Source organism: Pleurodeles waltl, chromosome 6 (assembly GCF_031143425.1).
Source record: "Pleurodeles waltl isolate 20211129_DDA chromosome 6, aPleWal1.hap1.20221129, whole genome shotgun sequence".
Classification (NCBI taxonomy): Eukaryota; Metazoa; Chordata; class Amphibia; order Caudata; family Salamandridae; genus Pleurodeles; species Pleurodeles waltl.
The window spans coordinates 863413130-863429511 of NC_090445.1; the positions used below are offsets into that span (position 1 = coordinate 863413130).

The 16382-nt window shown below is 47.7% G+C and overlaps 1 protein-coding gene across 1 annotated transcript in view; it reads right to left on the bottom strand.

Moving 5' to 3' along the window:
* Nucleotides 1-16382, bottom strand: part of MMS19 (MMS19 homolog, cytosolic iron-sulfur assembly component) — a 493377-nt gene that overhangs the window by 200287 nt on the left and 276708 nt on the right. Inside the window, exon 16 of the mRNA XM_069239619.1 lies at nt 15913-15994. Coding sequence (XP_069095720.1) covers nt 15913-15994 — 82 coding nt within the window. The remainder of the gene's footprint in view (nt 1-15912; nt 15995-16382) is intronic.

Sequence of the window (16382 nt, forward strand, 5' to 3'; positions counted from 1 at the left end):
TATGGCTGCTAAATGTAACCTTACAGAGGTATATGGCAGGTTTGCTTTTTGCAAATGTAGAAGGTATAAAATGATATTTTATATAGACACTTGGAAAGTGGGCCAGGATTTAGAAATGCAATAGTAAACAAAGAGTTATCCACTTTGCTGCATAACATGCTCTTGTGGTTGGTTTGCATGCTTCTTTAAATATGTTCATTCTTGAGGTAGATTAAAATAGCCAAATTCTATGACGTCAGGAGCTAAATTGCAAGGTTCAACACCCTGGGCTTAGGGTGCCTGATTTGTCCTTGGTTCTGAGTGAGAAGGCCCGGGTCGAGGGGAAGCTTCTCGTGTGGCGCTACTGATAATTCAAGTAATGTGGTGAACCATGGTGGTGGTCTTGCTCATGTGGGTGTCTCTAGGGTTAGTGTGAGAGAGGTTTGCCGGAGCCTCCGAACCATATATGGAAGGAGATGGAGAGGTGGAGAATCGTAGGCAAATATCCCTGACTAGTTCATCCACACAGCATTGCCTTTGGACTGAGGGTGTAGATACCTGGTGGCGAAGTTTGGGTATTTTGTGTTTTCTTTTGTTGCGAACAGACCTATGTCTGGAAGACCCAATTTATGGAAGTAGAATTAGAGGACTCTGTGGTGTGGACTTGTTGCCGCATCCTGCTGAGGAGGTCGGCAAAACTGTTGTGACCCTGATAGGTGTTACGCTAACTAGTACATGTTGTGACAAATGGCCCAGTGCCAAAATGTAGGAGGCTGGCCTGGTTTGTAGTGGCTACCTAAGGTATTTACACCTTATACCAGGTCCGGTTATCCCTTATTTGTGAGATGTAGGCAGTATCTAGAAGTCAGGCTCTCTAGGGGAAGCTGTAGCTGAGCAGCCAAGGCCTATCTAGGAGACATGCAAAGCTCATGCAATATCACTGTAGTCACACAGTACTCACACACATGAAAGAAAATACTCAGTGTTGCAAAAATAAAGGTACTTTATTTTAGTGAACAAATGCCAAAAATACCATAAGGGACTATACTCCCTTAGGAGGTAAGTAATACACAAATTATAGACACTAGTATGCAAAATCAGGTGTAAAAACAGTGCAAAAAGTGAAAATCACAATAGTTAGAAATGGGCCTGGGGGGGGAACACAAACCATATACTAAGAAAGTGGAATGCGAATGTTGGTTTCCCACCTAGGCAAGTGTAGTGTGTAGAGGGGTGCTGGGAGTTTTGGAAAACACCAAAGGTAAGTAACAGAACCCACCACAGCGCCCAGGAAAGCAGGAGTAAATCACAGTAACTTTCCTAGAACACACAAGAACACAGAAAAGCGAAGATATTGCAAGCATCAGAAGAGACTGCAAGACACCAACAGTGGATTCCTGAAACTGAAGACATGTGGAAGAAGGGGACCATGTCCAAGTAGCACAGAAGAGTCCAGGGAAAACAGGAGCCCCTGCTAACCCGGATGAAGGTGCAAAACAAAAACCACTGGTGAAGAACAACAGTCAGTACTGCACCCAAGAAGACAGATGCGGGTTCCTGGTTAGTGCAGATGATGTCCTACGCTGGATGGAAGATTGCAGTGTGGTTTGCGTCGCTGGATTCCACCAACAAGCCTTGGCACACGCAAAGCTTGCGGTTAGCGGAAAATGGCACTGCCCGGGACCAGGAGGGACCTGGTGGACTCTACCCAGGAGGGGAAGTCAGAGGAGGCTCTCAGCAACTCAGAGAGCCCTCAGAAGACCAGGCAGCACGCACAGGAGTCCCACAGCACTGGGACAAAGAAGGTGCAAAAGGAGGCCCACGCAGCACTACAACAAAGGATCCCACGCCGCCGAAGAACCACTCAGGAAGTTGTGCATCGCAGGCTAGAGTGCTGGGGGCTGGAGCTGCACGGTGCATGAAGAACTTCGTGGAAGGATACCAACAAGCCTTGGAAACTGCAAAACATGCAGTGCACGGGGGTACTGTATTGAGTGGGGAGGTAAGCTCTTACCTCCACCAAAGTTGGACAGTAGGACGTCAGAACCACTTCAGTCCACCACCTGTGATGCTGGACCCACGCAACTTGTCAGGAGAGAGGACCCACGCCGCCAGTCATCGATGCAGAGAGGTGCCTGCTGAAGCAGGGGAGTGACTCCTTCACTCCAAGGGAGATTCCTTAGCTCTTCTGGTGCAGGCTGAATACAGGCTGTCCTCTGAGGATGCACGACCGGGAAACAGTTGCAGTTGCTGGCAGGAGCTGGAGATACAATGTTGCAGGAGTCGTCTTTGCTTCTTTGTTGCAGTTTGTGGAGTTCCTAGAGGGTCCAGATGCTTCTTCGGTGAGAAGGTGAAGCAAAGGATGCAGAGGATTCCTGTTGAGAGTCTGTGAATCCGAATTTGAAGAACCACCCAAGAAAGAGACCCTAAATAGCCCTGAAAGGGGAATTGGTCAACTAAACAGGTAAGCATCTATCAGGGGAGGACTCTGACATCACCTGCTGGTACTGGCCACTCAGACGTATCCCAGAGTTCCCTGCCAACTTGGAATCCAAGATGGCAAAACCCAGGGACCCTCTGGAGGAGCTCTGAGCACCACCCTTGGGGTGGTGATGGACAGGGGAGTGGTCACTCCCCTTTCCTTTGTCCAGTTTTATGCCAGAGCAGGGACTGGGGGTGCCTGAGCCTGTGTAGACTGGATTGTGCAAGGATGGCACCAAATGTGCCCTTTAAAGCATTTCCAGTAGCTTGGGGCAGCTACCCCTCCCAAGCCTGTAGCACCTATTTCCAAAGGGAGAGGGTGTAACACCCCTCTCCCCAAGGAAATCCTTTGTTCTGCTCAAGCAACAGGAGGGCAGAAACCTGTCAGAGGTGGTAGCAGCTGGGGCTGCCTGGAAAACCTCAGAAGGCTGGAATGGTAATATGGGGGTCCTTTAAGGAGCTCCCAGTGTGCACAGAATCATACAACCAATCCTTGCAAAAGCCTCGGGGTAGGATTCCAACATGTTTGATACCAAACATGCCTATGTTCGGAGTTACCATTATATAGCTGGACATAGGTACTAACCTATGTCCAGTACACGTGTAAAATGGCAGCCCCACACTCAATAAGTCTGTGAAAATGGCCCTGGAGGTCGTGGGGGCATCTGTGCTAGTGCAGGTTTGCCCTCACACACAGGTACTCTGCACCCTGCCCTCAGGGCTGGAGGGCCTGCTACAGGGTGACTTATAGGTGACCTGGTGCAGTGCAAATGGGAGTGAAAGGGTGCATGCACCTTTTCATACAGGCTGCAATGTCAGTCCTGTAGAAGCCTTTGCATGGGCTCCCGATGGTTGGCAAAAGATATGCTGCAGCCCATAGGGATCCCCTGGAACCTCAATGCTCTGGGTACCTAGGTACCATATACTAGGGACTTATAAGGGGACACCAGTATGCCAATTCTGGGTGAAATGCTGAGTTAACAGAATGCAATACCCATAATTTAAGGGAGGGAGCATAACTACTGGGGTCCTGATAAGCAGGACCCCAACAGACACAGTCAAACACACTGACAAATAGGCCAAAAGTGGGGGTAATCAGGCTAGAAAGGGGCTACTTTGCTACACAAAATGTCTGTGGAAGGCAAGAAAACTGTAGTCAGTGTTCCCCCCACCTCTTCTTCAGATAAAACATGGTTGGCATGTTGTGTGTGTGAATAAGGACTACTTTGTTGGTTAGATGTTTGACAAAAGCTTTGAATGCTGCTCAAAGCACTGCTAGAAGCTCCAGATAATTGATCTGCAAATGTCTGTGCGCATGATCCCTAAGATCCTGTATTGTAAAGTCTTGGAGATGAGCACCCCACCCCGTGTGAGAAGTATCTGTTGTTAGAATGACTTGTGGAACGGGGTCTGGAAATGGCCGCTCTTTCAAAAGGTTGTCTTTATACCACCATTGCAGAGAGCATAAGGTACAGCTGTCATCAACACTAGATCCTCTAAATGACCCTGTGCCTGAGACCATTGGCGTGATTGACATTCCTGCAAAGTGCGCATGTGAAGACATGAATGTGGCAGGATTGCAATACAAGAAGCCATAATTCCCAGAAGTTTCATGATTGATTTCACTTTGGCTTGTTGAATGGGGCAAAAATGAAGAAGCTGTGTTTGAAAGTTCTGTATTTTTGCTGCATTTGGATAAGCTATCACCAGCTGTTTTGATTATGGCCCCATGGTAAGGTTGACCCTGAAGTGGGGTGAGATGGTACTTTCGGAAATCGATTGTAAACCCTAATTGGTGAAGCAAGTCTACTACAGCTTGTGGCTGAGACATTGAGAGAGCTGACTTTTATGAGCAAGATGTAAAGGTACAGATATACATGAATCTATTGCCTGTGCAGGTGCGCGGCTACTACCGCTACGCAATTTGTAAATACTCTTGGAGCTGTGGTGACCCCGATTGGGAGCACCTTCAACTGATAATGCTGCCCTTCTTTGTGGTGTGCAAGTAGGCGTCTTTTAGATCTAGTGCTGATAGAAAGTTGCCTGTTGTGTTAATGGTAGTACATCTTGTAGTGTGACCATATGAAAGTGTTCTGATTGGATGCATTGGTTCAAGGATCTTAAATTTAGGATGGGTCACAGTGCACCATCTTTCTTGGTTAAGAGAAAGAATACACTCCGGTTCTTTGAGGTTGACCAGGAACAAGTTCTATTGCCCCTTTTCCTAGTAAAGAGTGCACCTCCTATTTGAGGAGAATGATGTGATCCTGTGAAAGTGAATGACGACGAGTTGGTATGTTTGGAGGTGTGGAACTGAGCTCTAGGCAATAACCATGCTGGATAATATCCAACACCCATTGGTCTGTTGTAATTTGTTAACAGTTTTGTAAAAAGACCTGAAGGTGCTTTCCTAGAGGTGCTAAGTAAGCAGGGGGAGCTGTAGTGAGTCACTGCTCAGGAACAGTTGCAAAGGCTCGAGGGGAGGATGATTTACCTCTACGTTTGTAATTGTTTCCCCTGCAGGATCCTTTGTAGAATCCTCTGTGTAAGGATGTGTGTGGCTGACCATTAGTGTATGGTGCAGATATTTTGCCATCAGAATGTTTAGAGGCTGGCTTGTATTGTAGCCAGTGCTTAATTTGTGCTTGTTTCCGGTGCTGAGCACCAGCACTTATTTGTGAGGGCCGGGGCTTATTCTTCTGCCTCAAGTATTTGCTGCGAGCAAAAGACACATATGGGAAAGACGGAAGGAGGACAAACTAAAAAGCATCATAAAGGGAGAAAGTAGAAAGTTGCAGGATGAGCTGAAGGGGCAGGGGTGGCCGTAAATGGATTGAAGAGGCTCGAGATGGCTTCAGGATTACGCTGCCTCAGTATTCAGTGCTGGCAGATTTAGTTACAGCAGCCTTGTGTTTAAGAGAAGGGCTTTGAGCACTGGCACCTCTTTATTTACAAATTAAGCATGGATTGTGGCCTGTGAAAAGCACCATGAAAGAAGGAAACTGGAGGGCTCCCATGGACTTCGCTACCTCGCTGTCCTTCTTCATCTTTTCTAACGCCTGGTCTACTTGTGGCACGAAAAGATGTTCTTTATCAAATGGCACATTTAGTATTGTTTGTTGCATCTCTTGTTTGATGCCGGAAATACATGGCCACACATGCCGGCCTAAGAGAACACTTGAATTAATCCAGCAGGCTGCTGTATCAGCTGAGTCCAAATCACAGAGTATGACATTATTTTAAATTAGCAGTCCCTCATTGACAATTTCTTGCCCCCTTTTCCCATGTTCCTCTGGGAGGTATTGGTGTAACTACTTTATTACGACTCAGTGGGCACGACCATATCTTGCTACAAGTCTCTGCGTGTTGGTAATATGCCAATGATTTTCTGTCTGAGCAGCAACATACTTGCCAGAGGCGTCAATGAGTTTATCCTCCTAATCAGGAGGTGGAGCATCTTGAGAAGCTTGGGAGTTGACTCTCTTCCTTGCATTTCAGACAACCAGAGAGTCTGCTGGAATCTGGCCCTTAATGTATATAGCGTCTAAGGGAGAAGCCTTGTATTTTTTCTCCACTCTTGGGGTAATAATACAAGTTCTGGCTGGGTCGTGAAATATATTGTCTGCATGTCTCAGCATTGCCCGGAGCATGGGAGGTACTGAGTGGAGTAGGCAGTTAGTTTCTAGAATAAAAAGTCGTCCTCTATAGGATATTTATGGAGGAGTAACCACTGGTATGTTGTGGCCCTCCCGACTGACTCTTGAAAAGAAGTGGTGGTGTCGTGATGAAGGTCTAGCTGGGTAGGCATGTTTATTACTATCAGCATAGGTGTCCACATCATACTGAAACCAAGGTTCTATATCCTCTTTAAAATGTGCTGTGTCATCCCCTGTGTCCTAAATACTATGGAAGGAATGAGGTGAGCCTTACGGAGAAATACCTAAAGGGTTTCTTCGGTGCCAAAGTGGGTTTGATTTTTGGTGCTGAAGTTGTCGGAACCAAGGCAGACAATCTTTCGGTGTGAAAGCAGTGGACGCCGAATGCGATGTTGAAGGGTTCGGCACTGAAGCTGATGGCGCTGGGCGAGGGTTAGAAGAGGTGATTTCTGGTTTAGGTTTCAGTGCTGAGCCTGATGGTGGATCTCCTGCTCCTGCTCTGTGTCTGACATTGTGTCCTGGGTTCTGAAAATGTCAGGTGTTGTCTCCATTTCTTGCCTCTGCATTTCTCCACGACAAGCACTTCAGTCCCGCAGAGTCTTTTTCGACTGGAACGACTGACAGGCCTCACATTCTTCTTCCCAATGTTCAGGCGATAAGCAGAGGTTACAGACGCAATGATGATCAGTCCGAGGGCATTCAGAGTGACACTTCGGACAGAAACGGAAAGGCGTCCGTTCCATCAGTCTTTCATTCTCCGAGATGTGGAATGGAGAAAATGGCTGCCCGACAGGCAGGGCCCGAGGATCTCAATTGCAAAAGTTTGATTGAACAAAGGTTTCTTCAATCCCAGAATGCAAAGGGACAAAGAAAAACACAGTCAAAAACTACGGCAACAGGTTTGGAGAAGTTTTCTTGAATGGAAGAGACCTATTACAGTCATAAACCGGAGCTCCGAGAGAACCCGACTGGATCTGACAGCGGAAGAAAACAATTTGAACAAGGAGTAGAGGACCATGTACATTACAAGCAAGGGGAGGAATCACTCTACCTTGTGACTCGAAAGACTTTTTGAACAAAAAAAAACCTGCAACCTTACGGACCCAACACTACATGGCTGAAGTATGCACATCATGTGTATCTACAGCCACACATGCCATCAAACATACTGTTATAAAGTGTCTGAACCTTCTAATATAAGGATAATGCCAGAATAGTTGCGGTTTGAAAATGCAAGTGTAACAATTTTGGTATTTCATAGCATAGAGTACAGGTTCAGGCTGCGGTGCTGGGTCCAGAGTTTATTCATATAAGATCTACATTCATATAACAATATTCTATTTTCTTTATGTGGAACAGCTGACATTTTTAGCCCCAGGGCACTGTTAAGCTTGTGCTTTTCACAGATGGGTAAAGTAGTTTCATGTCTGTCCTGGAAGGTAAAGTGTATTCCATAATTAGGTTACCGGTGATGCAGCGTGAAGAGACTGTCCTCTGGTCTGGCAGTATGTCTGAGTATGGGGGCCATGGAGCCTGTCAGTGTATTACAGACTGTGATTTGTGGTAGACTACATAAATGCAATTCCATTTTAGCCACCAGGGCACGGCTCTAAGGAGAGTCCTTGTTGTGGTGTGATGACATATCCAAACTTCTCGGCCTTGCAGGGACTTGGAACTGTGCTGTCAAGAACTTAGCTCAGTTATTTTAGCACCTGCTCTCGATATCTTTCTAACTACCCAGTTGAATAGCAAGCTGTAAGACCCAAGGTGAGGGCTTCCACCCCTACGTCCTGAGTAATTAGTCATCAACAACCAAATTCTCTCTATATGGCCACAGGGAGGAGAAGCTCTATCTCTGACAAGGCTAGAAAGCAGTCGCTGGATGAGTATGCTCCATGTATGGTGTGACCAAATCTCTGACAGAGTCAGCCTGGCACGTGACAGCTACTTCTTAGATAACTGGCTTCCATTACAGGCAGATCTGTTTAGGCACAGTCTTGCCCTCTCCCTCAATAAAGCTGCAACAGCTGCAAGAGATTACTTACAGCAATTACAGTACAAGTGGTTCTACTTAGACAGTACACTGGTGCTGCCCAGCTACTAACTTTTGTGGCAGAATGATCCTGTGATGTAAACGCTTGCTGCTTAGACATACAGCGATTTGTAAATCATCACTTTCAATCCAGGAAATGCCAGTTCACTCCATCCAGACATGAAATTAACATTATTCGACTGGTTAAAAAAAAAAAAAAAAAAAAAAAAAAGGCCAAAGTGCAGTAATGAGAGATAGATAAAAAAAATCTCAACTGTAGTGACTGCCATAGTGTATTTTTCTGCACAGTAGAATGAGTGAAGAATTCCCTGACTTATGCTGTACAACATTTCTGTAAAGGCAGTCATTTAAATGGGAATGTACCGAGTACTTGCACTTCTTTATGGTGCAGACGAAAGTAACAGCACTATTATGCAAGGATTCAATACTTTACTCTAGGATAATGAGTACCAGAATATTTAGAATTCTATGTCAAGCACTGTGGAATGGAACCTCTCAAGTAAGGTACTTAGTTTGCGTCAAAAAATGAGTTCTGCCCAAAGTGGATCGCCATTTATCATTGGAAACTATCGTACTACCATCCCAAATTCTATGCCATGACACAATTGGTGGTAGCTAACTAATAGTAATCAGCAAGAGCTGGTTAGACAGCCTGCAGTCTGTGGAGTATGTCATACTCCTGAGTGGGATTTCTCACTTCCCCTATCATGTTAGAAGTATTTCTGTGCGCAGCCTGAGTCTATTTAACTGTGCAAAGCATTAAAAAAGTACCATTACTACACAGGCCCTTTAGGCACCAGTTGCCCCTTACCATCCCTGCATCGGCCATACTATTCCTTCTCGCCTTGCATACCCATTTACAGGCCACTGCACAGAAGTTACTGTATGTCTGGCTTGAAAAATCAGGTACTAAGAATAACAAATGTGAGATTGCATGTGTTTTCTAATGACCATGGCATTAGGTACTCGGTCTGCAATGGAAAGGTAGCCTTCCTAGCATCTTTTTGTAGCTGTATTGAGTAGTCCACAACTATCTCATAGGAGGTGGCTGTAACTGGACATGGGGATGGTAGTGACTGATGTTAGATGGTGGCACACATTATATAAGATTGATCTAGAGCAAAGCCAAGTATCTTGCTCAATAGGTTCAGTTACGCAGTGATTGAAATAGAAATATGTAAATACTGATTTTGATCAAAGATGTAATAACAATGGAAAAGCTGAAGAATATCACTTTAATAAAATATGTATAAGTAAATATACACAGGAGTAATATTAACTATGGGATGACAAGTACCAAAGGCAAATAAGCAACAAAGACATTGAAATGCACAAAAACTTCGTAGGAGGACAGGCACAATTTTATTTCATGGAGTGTAACCAACATTTTGCCAACTGGCACAATCTAGCAGGACAGCCCAACATATTAGACAGCACGGACACTATGCAGCAGGGTAGCCACATTCAAATGAAATTTCAAACTTATTAAACATTAGCAGCTTTTTGCTGTAAATTTGCTATGAAGGGTTGACATACATTTTAGAGAAATACAACTAGAATGTTCATGGATAGTGTCAATACATCTAAGCAGGGCTTCTAAATTCAGCAGGGTTGCCATGAACTTATCGAAAGCACCAACTCTTCTTAGGAGATCTGGTATGACTGGCACCCAGAACCATCACTCCAAAAAAATGCCTTTCCAAGTCATAACGGCGAATCCTTCAGCCTCCACAGCAGGCCAACCTTAGAAGATCCATCAGAAAGACGAGTAACATGCTATTGTATTTTTCCATGGGCAGGGCAGAAATCACGATCTCATGTACAATTATTTCGCCAAACGAGGTGTAGCAGAGAGACAAGACCTACAAGTTACTTACCTTCGGTAACAAAATAGATGGTAGAGACATATTCTAGTTGCAGATTCCTTACCTTAGAATTTACCCCCAGGCGTCAGACTGGATCCGGAGATTTTTCTTCGAGCACTACCCTTGTGCATCGGTAGGTTGTGTCAGTCGACTCCGCAGGCGTCGTAGTCGCCGTGATGACGTCGGGAGTAGTACATAGACCCCGCCCTCGCGCAGTGACGTCAGTTTCTTTTAACGACTTTCCACGCCAGAGGCCCCGAGCAGCTAAGAACACAGAGATTGGTGCGCCAGAGCTAAAGACCTGAAAGAGGGAATCCCTGTCCCTAGAAACAAGTTCGCAAGCGGGGAGGATGGGAAGGCCGTAAGGAATCTGCAACTAGAATATGTCTCTACTAGATATTTTGTTACCGAAGGTAAGTAACTTGTACATCTAATAGAGACTTCTAGTTGCAGATTCCTTACCTTAGAATAGATACCCAAGCAATGCCATCCCCGGTGGTGGGCTGCGAATCAAGGTCATACTACAAAGTATTGCAGGACCGAACAACCAAAGTAGCCATCACAACGGACCTGACTATTCAGGCAGTAATGCTTAGCAAACGTGTGCAGGGATGCCCACGTAGATGCCTGACAGATATCCAGGACAGGAAATCTGCGTGCTAACGCAGTGGAAGCAGCAGTTGCTCTGGTAGAATGAGCATGCAAGCCTTCTGGAGGTTGCTTTTTAGCCAAAGCGTAGCATAGTTTGATGCAAAGAAGCACCCATTGAGAGATGGTACGCTTTTGCACCACCTTCCCTTTCTTCGCATCCACACAGCCAACAAAGAGTTGATCATCCACCCGGAAATCTTTAGTACGATTAAGGTAGAACGCCAATGCTCTTTTTGGGTCCAGACGGTGGAGTCTCTCCTCCTCATGGGAAGGATGTGGGGGTGCATAGAAGGTAGGCAAAGTGATGGACTGGCCTACATGAAACAGTGTAACCACCTTAGGAAGGAAGGAAGCTCTAGGGCATAACACCACTTTGTCAGGGTGTAGAGAGAAGTATGGAGGCTTTGAAAAAAGGGCCTGAAGCACACTCACTCTGCGAGCAGAGGTGATAGCGATCAGAAAGACAGTTTGGAATGTGAGGAGCCGCAAGGGACAATTATGCTTTGGCTCAAAGGGGGTACTAAGTACAATATTAAGATCCTACTGAGGCATGATGAACGGAGTGGGAGGAAATAAGTGGGTGAGCCCTTTTAAGAACCTATTCACAATAGGAGATTTAAAGAGTGTGGGCTGATCAGGAAGCCTAAGAAAGGCGGAAATGACAGACAAATACCCTTTAAGGGTGCACAAAGCAGAGCAGTGCCCTGCTGGGCTAAAGAAAAAATGAACAGAAGAACCTCTGACAGAGGGGCAGAAAGGGGGTCAACAGATTTGTTGGTACACCATATCACAAAATTATTCCAACAACAGGCATATACAGTTTTAGTCGATGGATGCCTGGCTGCCAAGATAACATTACAGACTTCAGGTGGAAGGGCAAATGCCGTCAACTGTTGCAGCTCAATCTCCACGCATGAATGCGGAGGTTGAACAGGTTCGGGTGGAGAACCGTCCCCTGCTGCTGCAACAGAAGATCCGCCCGAAGAGGCAGTCTGAGTGGAGGATCTATGGACATGCTCAACAGCTCTGGATACCACACTCTTGGGCCCGGTCGTACTTGATTTTCTTGAGAACTCTGGGCAGAAGAGGGATAGGCCGAAAGGCGTTAAGGAGGCCAGAGCTCCACTCGAGACGAAAAGCGTCTCCGAGCGAGTGCCGCCTTGGAAACTCCAACACGCAAAACAGCTGACATTGCGCTTTCTCTGCAGAGGTGAAAAGATCTAACCAAGGCTCTCCCCACTTGAGAAAGAGACCTTGAGCCACCTCCGGATGGAGACGCCATTCGTGATTGACTGTGCGTTGGCGGCTGAGTTCGTCTCCTCTGGCGTGGAGATGTTGAACCATCAGGGTAATGCCCTGATGTGCCAGCCATGTCCAGAGGGGTAGAACCATGGCCTTCACGGAGTCCATGAGGGCGTTGGCATATCTACCCAGCACACAGGTAGCGTTTGCAGCCTTGAGAGCCATGCTGCAAGACGAGAAAGTCTTCTTTGCGGATTGCTCCATCCGCTTGGATTCCCTGTCTGATGGAATCACAGGGAAGGAGCCTGGAGCAGACCGTGTAGAGCAAGAGGCCTGAACCACCAAACTCTCCGGGGTAGGATGTTGTGATAAAAACCCCGGATCACCAGGCACCACACTGTATCTCCTTGCCACGGATCTATTCACAGCAGGCGACGATACAGGCTTCTTTCAAAGTTCTAATATGGGCTCCGTAAGTGCCTCGTTGAATGGAAGCAAAGGGTCTGCAGAAGCCGAAGAGGGATGCAGGACCTGGGTTAAAATGTTCATCTTAACTTCCGCAGCAGGCAATGGAAGTTCTAAAAAGTCCGCTGCCTTCCTGATCACTGTGTGAAAAGAAGCTGCCTCCTCAGTAAATTCCCCCGGTGAAGACAAGTCCCATTTCGGGAAAGTATCCAGTCCACTGGCCGACTCCAGGCCTTGATACTCTCCCAAGGGTTCGACAATCTCTCCTTCCTCCTCTAAGAGCCACAAGGCCTTCCTGCGTGACCTCAATCGAGCCTCCAACCTCGGCGTCGACATGGAATTTGCAGACGTCGAAGACACCGGCTTCAACACCTGACGTGGAACAGGAGGGGAAGGTTGACTCCGCTCGAATCCATCACTCGGATCCAGCGCCGGTACGGATCCTGATGGCGCCGAGGATGCTTGCGGCTCCACCATCGGCGCCGGCTGATGGGGTGATGAAATTGGCGCCATAGATCTAGAAGGCGATGGGATCCACAGGGCCTCAAGGCGATGTCATCAGCGCCGGTCCTGTACTCTCAACCGGATAGAATGGCATAAACGGCGCCACCTTGTACGGAACAGGGGAGCCCAACGAAAATGCCAATGGATCCGTGGGACCAGCCGGTGCACCAGCAGGGGCCATCGCATTGAACATAGAGAACATGGCATTCAAAAATGCCGCCGGATCCGATCCCGGAGCCGGAAAGGCAGGATGCAGCTGGTTTCCCTGATGCACCTGTGCTTGCTGAACATCGGACTCCTGAGCAGCAGGTGAAAATTGAGGGTTGTCCGTACGTGCCACAACCTCAAAGACAGACAGCGCCGGAGAAGCCTCAGGGCTCTGGGGTTGAGGAGTTATCATCGGACTCCCCTCCCACGCCGCACGGAACCGACGAGATGGAGATCTCAATCGGCTCTGAGCCGAACGACGCCGGGAGTCATGACGGCGCCGTTTCTTATGCTTCTTCGAAGAAGCATGGGAAGAGGATCTCCGCTGGCTCCTATGACCCCCTTCTTCGCCTTAGCCAAAAAGAGTTTGGCCTCCCTTTCCTTTAACGCCTTTGGATTCATGCTCAGAGCTAAGGCACCAAAGACGATCTTCATGAGGGTCAGTGACCGACATGCGACCCCCGCACTCTCTGCATGGCTTGAAAGAGGACTTCCTAGGAGGAGATACTGTATCTAACAATTCTGATAGCAACAAAATGAAACCTCCAAAAGAAGCGAGAGCTAGGAGAAAACCGTTAGCGTCGAAGGCATGGAAAAAAGGAAACTGACGTCAGCACGCCGGCGAGGACCTCTTATTGGCACAGTGACGTCAGACAGAGTTGCGTGGAGCCGTGCAATTGTGACGTCCTCATCGACATGGAGAGCTGGGAAGGGTGAATTCATAAGGTGAGAAATCCAAAGGTAGTTGTATCCATCAGAAGTGCTTAACCAGGCATAGCGCCGTATGGCCACCATCGCCGCAACCGATCTGCCCAGAGAGTCGGTCATATCCAGTCCACAACGGATAGTGAACTTTGCCGCGTTGCTCCCGTCTTTTACTGCTTGGGAGACGATAGCACGGGCCTCCTCCGGTATCTGCGGCAGGACTTGCGCAACCGTATTCCACAAAGAGTGGGTATAATGGCCCAAAAGACATGCGGTGTTCACAGACTGCAGTGCGAGGCTGGAGGAAGAGAACAACTTCTTGGCAAATTGTTCCAGCCTTTTGGATTCCCTATCCGGGGGTGTGGAAGGGAACGCGCCAGAAGAAGAGGAAGCCTGGATTACAAGACTCTCAGGCGTAGCGTGTTGGGACAGGAATTTTGGGTCATTTGGCGTGGGCTGATGGCGGCGAGCGATAGTCTTGTTCACAGGAGCCCCTGTGTTGGGTCTGGACCATGTACCCAAAAGGACATCAGTGAGGGCTTCATTGAATGGGAGAAGGGGTTCTGAAGTAGAAGCCCCAGCCTGAAGCACCTCTGTCAGGAGATTAGACCTGACTGCCACAGTAGGTAGCTCAAGGCCAAGGACCTCAGCTGCCCTACTGACCACCATACTGTAAGTAGCTCCCTCCGCCGTAGCCACGGTAGGAAAAGACAGCATGCCAGAGTCAGGAGAAGTGTCCAGACCTCTGGCTTTGCCCAAATCCTGTGCCCAGGACATAACAGGGTCATTATGGTATTCATAAGGGTCCAGGGACCCCTCCAATTCCTCCCTGTATTCGTACCTATAGGAAAAAGGGTCCGAATCCAACCTCGGGCGAATAGGGCCCGCCGACACCGCTCCGATTCAGAGTCGTCGGGGATAAGAATTGGGTCGCAGTCGATAGTGGGCACTACTGACATCGGGAGCGCCAACAATTCCGGCGCAGGGGAAGGTCTTGAAGGTGCGACCGGCGTCGGTACGGATCGGCGCAGGGATCCGGAGGCGACCTCGGTGGCCGGGGCCAAAGCCACTGGCGCAGAACCCAAAGGCCCCCTTGGGCCTGAAGGCGCCGTATCGGGGTCGGTCCACCCAAAGATGAGGCGCATGGCCTCGTAAAACTCCTTAAGTTGGGCGGGGGTCGCTCCGGCAAACTCAGGGAAGTGAGGAGTCGACCCAGATGCAGGCTCTGAGGATGGTGGGCTAGTGCCTGGACGCTCGTCCAGAGTCGCATCAGCCGAGCGACGGGGTGAAGTCGGAGAGCAATGAGACTTTTTCGACTTCTTCTTCATCTTACCTTGACCCGAGGACACCGAAGAAGACGAGTGGTGATGACTCTGCGACCGATCTCGAGACCTTCCTTTCGAGCGGGACCGGGACCCACACGGAGTAGAGTGCCGGGCCGCCATTAGCTTTAGGGACTGCTCCTTCAAAGCTTTCGGGTGCATATTCCGACACTCGGAGCACGACTTTGGGTCGTGGTCGCGCTCGAGGCACCCCAGACAAACGCAATGAGGATCTCTCACGACATCAGCCGGTGGCAGTCCTCACAAGGCTTGAACCCGGTCTTCGGGGACATCTCGACGCACCAAAGTCGTACACAAAAAACCTTGACAAAACGGTCTAATTCGGCCCAAAAATAGCCAGGGTAACTCTATCCGGATCAGCGTGTGGCGCGGAAAGAAAAGAATTGACGTCACTGCGCGAGGGCTGTGTCTATGTACTACTCCCGACGTCATCACGGCGACCACGACGCCTACGATGCCTGTGGGGTCGACCAACGCCACCTACCGACGCGCAAGGGTATTGCTTGAAGAAAAATCTCCAGATCCAGTCTGACGCCTGGGGGGAAATTCTAAGGTAAGGAATCTGCAACTAGAATTCATTATCAGATATGCACATTATCAATACAATTAACTTAGCCGAGTTGTTTCTGGGAAACAGAAATAAGCTAACCACCTTTGGTTCTTTCATTAACTGATGCTGTGTAAGTAATAGGCGTTGATTAAATGTTATTATTAGTTCTTAAGTCCCCCATGGCTCATTAAAGCAGCAAATAAATTCATACCAGCTTTGGGAATCCTTCTCCTGGAAAATGAATCTGTTCAGGTGATCAATTAGCAGCTCAACATCTGAAGGCGACAACAGACCTGAAAACAGAACAAGCACATTAAGTCTGAAATTGCATCAGAAGAAAGCATCTGTTACCTGCGAGACCACAATAACTGAGTGTTAAACAACAAAATACTATGGAAACTAATAAGACAATCAAGTACTGAAAAAAGAGTGTACTTGGCCTCCAAATGTCCTGGTACCACCCGTTTTGATTCTGTGTTGAATTCTAGCAAAGACTGCTGCAGACAATCTTAATACAAATAAAAGAAGAGTTTTGATTTACCTTTGTGTGACCTAATGGACTAACTACCCTTCACAGATACTCAGATGACGAGAACATCAGTGGCGTCTACAATCTTAAATCAGTACTTTATCATCAGCATAATGCTCATCAGAACTAGCAATAAGAACTGACCAAAACAA